Source organism: Ananas comosus, linkage group 1 (assembly GCF_001540865.1).
Source record: "Ananas comosus cultivar F153 linkage group 1, ASM154086v1, whole genome shotgun sequence".
Lineage (NCBI taxonomy): Eukaryota > Viridiplantae > Streptophyta > Magnoliopsida > Poales > Bromeliaceae > Ananas > Ananas comosus.
This window is the reverse complement of record NC_033621.1, coordinates 17,975,833-17,985,735: the sequence shown is the minus strand read 5'-3', so window position 1 is coordinate 17,985,735 and position 9,903 is coordinate 17,975,833. Positions and strand designations below refer to the sequence as shown.

Below are 9,903 nucleotides of genomic sequence, written 5' to 3'. Positions count from 1 at the left end.
TAAATCCGGCAAACATGCTCAAAAATATGTTTTGAAGGTTTAAGGATGGTTAGAAATGGATTAGAGGCTCAAGGAGTGAAAACGAGGAGTTTCGAAAAAATACAGTTTTTGGGCTGTTGGGACCTACGGGGTGTAACATACCGAACTTCGAAAATCATGAAGTTACGGTGTACATTTAAATGGTTCCGGTGCGTTTGCGGTGGAATGTAACATACCGGATTTTAAATATAAAAGTGAAAATAAATAAAAAATAGTGTGAGATACTATTTTTATTGGATTTAGAGAAGTAAAACATAAGTCAGAAGTGACTTGTGCTGAAATCGGAATGAAAACAGAAGATCTAGAATTTTCTGTTGGAAACGAGGCAGATAAATTAGCAGAAAATGCACAGTGTCAGAAAATTATGAAAACTGGCAGATATGTCAGACTTATTTTTATGAGGCTAGATTTAAAGTTTCATATTATTCTGACACTCGTAGAGTAAGAAATAGGATCCGAAAGCTATCTGATAAAGATTGCAGTTCGGTACAGTTTTCAGTGACCAAACAGGGTCGAAACTGAAATATTAAAATTTCTTTGGACTTATTAAGTAAAACCGAGCATGCCTGTCAAATTTGAGCTCAAACGAACATTCAGAAGGGCTCCGACGAAAATATAACTGCCCGAAGTGAAGAGTATATAGTTGAGGGGCAAAATGGTAAAATGGGATTAAATCCCTTCTTCTCCTCCCTCAAGCTGCGTACACAACCCGCAAGCACACACACACACACAGCATACACACACGCATGGAATGGAAAGGAGAAAGCTCTCTTTCTCTCTCTAGATTTCTCACAAAATTAAGGGAATTGGTGAAGAAGTAAGTTTGGAAGTCGATTTTCATCTTCATCATCATCTTCCTCTCTATTGGAGCTAATTTGAGAGGTAAGCTTCAAACCCCTTTAATGGTAGAATTGTAGAGCTTCAATTATATGCTCTAGAAATGGTTTATTTGGAATCCTAGCATGCTAAATAGAGGATAAATGCTAGAATTTAGGATCAATTGGTAATTTCTTACATAATTGAAAACCTAGGGTTAGAAATGCAATATTTGGAAATATGAGGGTTTGATCTAATTTAACCCTCTGTAAACCTAATTGCTAGGGAAACGAACGCGCTGGCGAAGACGGTTCGGCAATCCGACGAGCCGTTGCGAAGTTATTAAAGAAACGGACGTTAGGCTTCGTTTCCGCCTGGAGGGCCGAGGCGACGTCGTAAAATCCTGGAAACGGATTTGAAGCACCATAACAGCAAAACGAAGACCCTTTTTACCCGGGGCTGCGAAGCGATGCGCGGTTGGTACGCAACTACAAGTTCCGACGGAACCGAGCGCCGGATGCCGCGGGAGGCCGATTGCAAGTGTCGACAAGCAATCGGAACGCGAATCGAGGTGGGTTGTGCTTACTGAAGCGACTAGGTCGCCTTTATATCTAAGCAAGTTAAGAATTTGTGTTGATGCATATAAGTGTGAAATAATGTGTGATAATGGTGTAATGCATGATAATTATGCATGTTAATGTAAATGCTAAGTAGAAATGCATAGTGAGCAATTTACATAATACTAGTAATGCATGATAATTATGCATGTTAATGTAAATGCTAAGTAGAAATGCATAGTGAGCAATTTACATAATACTAGTAATGCATGATAATAATGTAAAGCATGATAATAATGATATGTAAATGCTAAAGTAGGTGCATATAAAAGGTTATATATGCATGTAAACTCGAAGAAAGCATGTAAGCATAATGCATAGAATGAAATGCATGTTGATGACATAAGTAAAAATGCTAAGTAGATGCATATAAATGATTTGTGAGATTATAATGCATGATTAGCATTGTGAGATTATATATGCATGTGAACTTGGTTGATAACTCCAAATTGCGTAGAGAACATGACATTGGAAATAAGAACGTGAAAACCATAGAATACTCGATGGACAACTAGGGTCTATAGGTGTTATTTACCTTTTAGATCCTTGGGATCCATATCTTACAAAACAGACAAATAGAATGTCAAGTAGATCGAGTGGCATTGATCCTAGTGTCGTAAACATAGGTTGAACATGAGTGGCATCTAACCTAGTGTTAGTAAACATAGGTTAAACAGGAATGATATCGAACCTAGTGTTAATAAACATAGGTCGGACATAGTGATGTTGAACCTATTGTTAGTGAACATAGGTTGAACTAGTAAATCTAAGGTTGTTGAGTATAGTGGTAGCAACCACTAGGATGTTCTAGGTCGACAACATAGGGTTGGCTATGGACCCTCGACCTGTGGAAGTGGATTCCGGAATCCCAGGACTTGTGCTATGCTAACCTTGGTATCAAGGCTAGGGCGTGTGCGACGATTTCGCCGCCGAGGTTGATACCAAGGATGGATTGGGGGTGAGCGTGCAGAGATCACCGCCCGGGGCTTGAACCATTGTCGTGGCGTGTGCGACGATTTCGCCGCCGGATGGTTAAGCCAGTTTGTGGATTATGCCGCCAGATCGACTTGGGCTATTGTTGGGTGAGGTGCGATTCGTTCGCCGCCAGATGGCCAAGTCAAGGGACTTGAACTAGTGTTCGGCGTGTGCGACGATTTCGCCGCCAGCTGGTTAAGTCACCGAGGGCGGCCAGTGCGCGGACTATCCGCGGATGATTGACTCGAGGCCGAGTCGGGTGGTTAGCTTGATTAGGTTAATAGAAACCTAAAGGTAAGAGCTGAGGTAATAGAAACCTTAGAGTAATGTGAATTTGAGTTGTGAACTGAGGTAATAGAAACCTTAGAGTAAAGAAATATGAGCTAAGGTACCTAAGTAAAAGTAGAATTCAAATGATCTACTAGATGTTGCATAGAGTTGCATGACTTGCATATTGCATATTGTTAGGCCTAACATGTATTTCAATTGAATATATTTGCATTGTATATTGTTGAACTAACATGTTGCAGGGCCTACTTAGACCTTTTGGTCGAGCTTTTCCCTTGGGTGGCCGTACCCACTGGGAACCATAGAGTTGGTTCTCACCCCACGTTGTTTTGGGGTGTTTACAGGTTGTACGAGTGCGGCGCGGCGGCGCGAGGCGTGGGCGTAGCTCCGTAGATGCGCCCTACCCAGAGACGAGAGCTAGCAGTACCCCGTCGACATAGCTTAGGGGTTAAGGAATGAAGGAACATAATGTATCAAATTTGTAATGAGTAATTTGTAATAACTAGATTGCATTTGGATGAAAAAGAATGTAAAAAGAATTGTAATGTAAAAATATGTGAATGTGAATGTATGTAATAATATAGGATGTGTTATGTTGTTGATACCTTCCTTATGCAATCTGTTTGTTGAATACTGTTCCTGGTTGGAACCTTCGTATTGTATTGATTGCGTTGCCTTGAATGTACAGGGGAGACTCTGTCTGCAATACAGGGGAAACCCTATCTATTCGGCGCTGTCGGCGGCGCCGCGAACCTGACCAAAGAGGCGGGGGTCGCGGGTCGTGACACGGGGTCCGGACCCTGGAGCCAAGGTCCGGACCCTGCGTGCGCTGGCAGCCCAGAATGAGGGCATTTTGGTAATTTGAGAGGTGGGCTTTATATGGGGACCCTCCTCTCTTCTCCCTCAGCCATTATACACACACACACACATGATTTGAGAGAGAAAGTGAGAGAGGGAGCCATTTCTCTCCCTCGATCTCTTCTCACTCTCTCTTGATCTCTCCCAAACTTGGGGTTGTGACGGAAAGCGAGCTTGGGAACGCGTAGGGAACGGTGGATCGAGCCCTCGAGAGCTTGGTGGCTCGGCGTGCTTCCGACTCGAGGTTAGTTTTCGGGTTAAAAGTTTAGAATTTTGGTTAAATCCTTTATGAATGATGTTCTAGAGATCCCTAGACTATTCTAAACATGTTCCTCCATAGATTCGGGATGACTTTGGAGGATATGAGAATCTAGGGTTTGAAAATTAAGGGTTTTGGGGTTTAAGGGTTTTGAACCTAATTGATCTCCTAATTCTCTAATTAAAGGATAGAGGAGAGCCCCAAACAAATCTAGGTTGGAATTCGGTGAGCGTTTGGTGGTCGATTTCAAGTTCGAGCTGAACCGGGCAACGTATGTCGCGGGAGCCCGATTGCAAATGTCTACAAGCAATCGGAAGTATTGTGAGGTCGGTTGTGCTTCACCGAAGTGATTAGGTCACTTCCATGCCAAAGAGTGAAGTATGGTTTTGGTATTATTGTTGATGCATGTAATAATAGTTTAATTGTAATTGTGAATGCATGAGATAGATGCTAAGATATATATAATGACTACCATTGGATAAAACCATAGGCATGTGGACATATAGGATATGTATATATGGATGTCTAGATGTGAATGTTGAACTTGGGTTGATAAATTCTAGGAAGATTAGAGAACTCGACAAGTGTGGCATAAAAACTATGAATTCTAGGTGTGGACAATTAGGATAACAAGTAGCATGAATGGCATTGAACCAAGTGTCATTGAACATAGGTGAAACATTAAACCTAGAGTCAGGTGGACCTAGGTTGGACAGGATATTGAACCTAGTGTTGTAGAACCTAGGTTGTGAACATAGTGGTATTGAACCTAGTGTTATTAAACATAGGTTGAGAAACAAGGGGGTAAATGGCTTGAACCTAGAAAAGTTGACAAGATAGGGTTTGAGACCAACCCTAGAGACATGGAGAGTGGATTCCAGAATTCCTAGAATTGGTGGCTGCAAGTACGTGTGGTTCCCCTCGCTCGGCAGCGGATGATACTTACGGGTATCGGCAAAGAAATCATAACTGTGGGTATGTGTGGTTCTCCTCGTCCGGCAGTGATTCAACGAGTATGTGTGGTTCTCCTCGCCCGGTATGTGACTGGTGGACACGGGCATGTGTGGTTCTCCTCGCTTGGTGTGCGACTTATGGTCAAGGGTTTGATGGTATTTTCTCACCCGTTGGATGACCTATAGTCGAGTGGATTTATGGCTGAGGCGCATGTGAGACGTCCTTCACCTCGAGCCTGGCTATGCGCGGTATTCCGCGGATGATTGACTCAAGACCGAGTCAGGTGGTTAGCTTGGCTAAGGTAAGAAAAACCTCAGGAGCAAATGGTAACTGATATAGATTATGAAATAGAAAGTAGAATCAGTAGATCTACTTACATTGGTTGTATGAATTGCATATTGTATGTTGTGAAGCATAAGCATGATAGCGGTTAGCTGCATGAAATTATATGCTTATACATATCTGTTGGACTAACTTGCTTTGTTGCCTCCTTTAGACCAGGTGGGTCGAGCTCTTCCCTTGGATGGCCGTACCCACTGGGAACTATTTATATAGTTCTCACCCCACATTTTTCAGGTCCACACGCGAGTGGCGTGGTGGCACGAAGAACGGGCGTAGCTCGATAGATAGCGCCCTACCACTGAGACCAGAAATAGCAGTACCCCGAGTTTGTCTAGCTTAGGGGTGTGGAAATGAAAAGAAAGGAATCAAATAAATTGTATTAATAGTTGGTTACATTTGGAAGCAAAAAGCAAAAAGAATCGAAAATGTAATATGTAAATTGGATGTATTGTGAATGCTTGTAATAGCTTAGCAATTATATTTTTGGTACCTTTTTATGCATTCGGTATGTGAAATCTGTTCCTGGTTGGAACCTCTTGATTTGTACTGTTGCGACGCCTTGGACGTACAGGAAAAACTCTATCCGTTCGGCGGTCTGTCGGCGCGCACGAATCCGACCAAAAAAAAGGGTCTCGGGACGTGACAGTGGGGGTGTGTATCCTACACCCTTTTTGGGTATTATTCTAAAGCCCTAGTTAATTAAATCTTTCTTGATCCTTGGAGGTCAACTAAATTTTAATGTGATCAAACTCCACTCTTGAACTTTTTAAAATAGGAGTCTGGCTATTATACGCTTACAAGAACAATTGTTTTCATACTCACAAGTCATTTTCGATTAGAGTTTCAGAATCGACGATCCATATTGTTAAATATTATTTAGAGTATTTAAAATTTTTAAAAACCAAATTTCATAATTTTTCGATATCATTTCACTTACGATTAAGAGACCTCTAAATTGATAATTTTTAACGGCCGATATGGGATACTTATTAGTTTAAAGGTGTAAAAGAATTGGAATCAGTTAAATTTTTGATTAAAAAATTCTATTCATTATCTAAATAAAGATTAATAACTCTGATTTTAAAATGAAGAATTCGATCATCTCTTTTTAGGGGGTCGTTTAATTTTGACGTTTCATTTTCTATCCACTTGATGGATTTTAATATAATTTCAAAAAATACTAAATTTAATTTTTAAAAGTTTTAAATACTTTATATCATATTTATATAACGGTATGGATCATCAAATTAAAAAGCTCCATCATAAAAAATAACTTATGAGTACGAAAGGATTTATACTCATAAGAGTATATTAGCCCTACTCATTAAAATACATATTTTATTTTCATTTCAAACAATATAAATATATAGGTGGGTCTCTGACAAATTCATGCAGTTGACCCTAAAACAAAGCCCGATGGGAATGCAGAATTGGGCTTGGGCCTGGTCCCAGCTGGACCTAAATTTCATATGATAATTAGCTAACATTGGGGCCTAAAGTTCAATATTAGTTTTTGGGCCGGGCTTTGGCAGGGTATGATCATACTCAAACCGAGCCCAGTTCCAGCCATAGATGGTAAGCCAAGTTGAGATCCTTTTCAGAGAGTCCCACCAACTTATCCATTCCCTAATCCTCATAATGTGGCCTTAAATCTATCATTGATTCTCATCTCTCTCTCTCTCTCTCTCTCTCTCCAAAAATTTCATGGCAGTAGCTGCGAACTATCTCCTGACGCATTTAAAGTGCCATCACCAAGCCTCTCACTCCCCTTTGCTGGGATTAATCGGCAATAATGGTTGGGTTTTATCTCTCTCTACTGGTGGCTCATGGATGAAGCCTCAAAGAGTCGCTAGTAATGCACCACCCATAGCATCTGTTAAGCCACCACGAGCCTCAAATGAGAAAACCAACATTGTTTCAGCGGACAATGATGATGGTAATGATGGGGTTTCTCTTGGAACAATGAAGCTGCCTTCTAATATCGACGTTGATCGGTTCGAGATTTTGCTCTTCCAGGTGATCTTTTCCTGAAACTGCACTCACGGTAAAAAAAAATTGCAATTGCAGATTGACGTGGATTAAGTCAAATTTCTCCTCGATCCGTAATTGATTGTTTATATATATATACATATATATATACATATATATATATATATATATATATATATATATATATATATATATATGTTGTTGTTTCAGTGGGCAAATAGTCTTTGCCAAGGTGCGAATTTGCCGCTTCCGGTCCCTCTTAAGGTTAGTATTAAATACATCAATCAGTAAAACTTTTTTGTAATTTGATACTTGTCGAGTTGTCACTCTTGTTATTTTTTCGCATATATACTCGAGAGTATTGGCTAATAATTGGAGAACAATATGTATTACTGTGCATTTTAAAAAACCATTCTACAACTGTAATTACTCACGGCTGCAATAAAATCAAATAGTACATTTTCTATATATTTTCTTAGAAAGAAAAATTTTGCATCACAACAGCTGCATGACTAATGTAACTGAAAGAGACGAAATTGCACCTAACTGTATTCTTCATAAATACTGTTAATATTATCGTACCTACATTTTGTGTATATATGTTACAGCAAAAATAAAGCAATATATTAATTTGTTTCTTTTCACTTACCCTTCTGATGTATTAACGTTCCTAATAAACTGGAAATATATAGGTGGATAAAGTACAAGGAGGAGTGAGACTGGGATTCATAAAGGTTGACGACGGGAAGACGGAAGTGCAAGTCTACATCGACTGCTTAGTCTTTCCAGCAACCGAAAGCTCGGGGCCAATCTTCCAAGCTGTTAGGAAGGGGCCATTGAAAGATCAGGTCCCTCCAGGGGAGCCAAGGATTATGAGGAGCCTCCTCCAAGCTCTCCAAACGTCGGTTGAGATTGCCAAAGTTTAGAGATATATATATATAGGAAGGCCTCTCAATTAATTTGTATAATAAAGATTGTTTAATTTCTGTCTACAATGTCACTATGAATCTTTATTCTTGCTATAATAATTAACATGAAAATGGGTTTTCATTTCAACTAATTATTTCACTTGCCTTTCTTAAAGAAAGGCCGGTAATATTGTTACCGCGGTATGTGATGGAAGTGTTGCATGTGATGATGGCTGCATTAATTGGTTACAGAATTGTCTTTGAGTTTGGTTTTGAATTAATAAAGAATTGTAGTTGTTATCCAAACAGACTATCTAACCGCCCCCCAGCACGTGCATTTCAGACCCAAAAAACAAAAAAAACAAAAAGAGAGTTCGAAATCCAATCCGAACCCCAACTTCTCAGGTAACATATGTATATTGCTGGTTCTAAGGGAGTCTCAGGACCCGCTTAATTAATTAATTAGTTTCGCTGCGGAGAATAGCGTTGTTGAAAAATTAATGTAGAAAATAGTACCTAGAGTACGTGTTTAGCTATTTTCATTAAAATTACTATCTACCATTGAAAGTTGTTGGATAAAAATTGTGTTAAATTATTATAATATAATCCAGTATAAGGCATGTCGAATAATGTAAATCTAATTTAGCAGTCCCATTAATTATTTTTTAATAACAATTTAAAATTAAGAATTTGATTTAAATTTAATAATTATATCTAAATTGAATTTGAAATTTAAATTCAATTTCAATTTTTGTATTTAAAATTCAAAATAAAAAATTTTAAATTCAAATCCAAATTTTTAATTTAAAATTTAAAATTGAATTTATAATGAAGTTCACATTTTCAATTTGAATTCCAGAATTGAATTTAAATTTAAAATTCTAGTCCAAAATAAAATTTTAAATTTTAAATTTGAATCCAAAACTAATTTAAAATTCAACTTCAAATTAGAATTTAAATCTGAAATTGGAACCCATCAAATTTAAATTTAAAATTTGAATAAAAAGTATAACTGTGAATTTAAAATTTAATTCAAAATATAATTTAACTTTAAAATTTAAATTTACAAATTTCAAATCAAATAAAATTAACTTCCAAAAAATAAATTAGTAACCAAAAAAAAAAAAAAAACACTTGCAAACATGGAGGAGCAACATTACAAAAATCTACCCAAATTTTGTCTTTTATTTTAGTCCCAAAATTTATTTTGGTCCAAAAATTAACTTAAAAAAAAAAAAAAAAAAAAAAAAAAAAAAAAACAGAGAGAGCCAAAGTATGCTCCATTGCCGGAGCTCCTATAGTGCAGAGTCTGGAGCATATAATTCGCGAATTATTCACGAATTTTTGAGAAAACGAATTAAACGGTCGAATTCGTATTTTTCCGAAAAATTCGGAAAAAAAACGTGTTTTTTGGGGTAAAAATACTTATTCGCGAATTATTTACCATTCGCGAATTATTCGCACAAAAAAAAGCCCTCGCGCCCTGGCCCGCACCCGCGCCCGGGCCCGCACCCTGGCCCGGGCCCGCGCTCTGGCCCAGCTCACCCAATAGGCCAATACAGAGAAAGGTGAAAAGAAAAAAAAAACTTTCCAAAATCTAAACCTAGCGCAAAAAAAAAAAAAAAAAAAAAAAAATTCGGCTATTAAATTAAGTTTTTTTTTCCTCTCAAAATTTATGCTATTAGCATAAATACTCATATTTCTTAAAAATATAAGAAAAAAAACTACAAAAATAAAACTAATTAAGTAAAAAAAATAGCAAACGATATTATACCTCAAAATAAATAATAAATTAAGTAAATAAGAGATTAAAATAATACATAAGAGATTAAATTTTTTGATCAAATGATTTTTTTTT

At 37.7% G+C, this 9,903-nt stretch overlaps 1 protein-coding gene and 1 long non-coding RNA gene across 3 annotated transcripts; both read left to right on the top strand.

Moving 5' to 3' along the window:
- On the top strand, positions 734 to 3,140 carry LOC109717284. Its single transcript, XR_002218150.1, has 3 exons — positions 734 to 921; positions 1,141 to 1,426; positions 3,080 to 3,140. It is a non-coding gene; the product is annotated as an uncharacterized LOC109717284 (long non-coding RNA).
- Positions 6,773 to 8,197, top strand: LOC109703946. Of its 2 annotated transcripts, XM_020224722.1 has the most exons (3): positions 6,782 to 7,164; positions 7,348 to 7,401; positions 7,830 to 8,197. In XM_020224722.1, exons 1-3 carry the CDS (start codon positions 6,853 to 6,855, stop codon positions 8,061 to 8,063), a joined length of 600 nt encoding a protein of 199 aa, XP_020080311.1. In that variant the 5' UTR covers positions 6,782 to 6,852; the 3' UTR covers positions 8,064 to 8,197. The 2 variants fall into 2 exon arrangements, with proteins under 2 accessions (XP_020080357.1, XP_020080311.1); XM_020224768.1 differs by lacking the exon at positions 7,348 to 7,401 and having other exon boundaries at positions 6,773 to 7,164.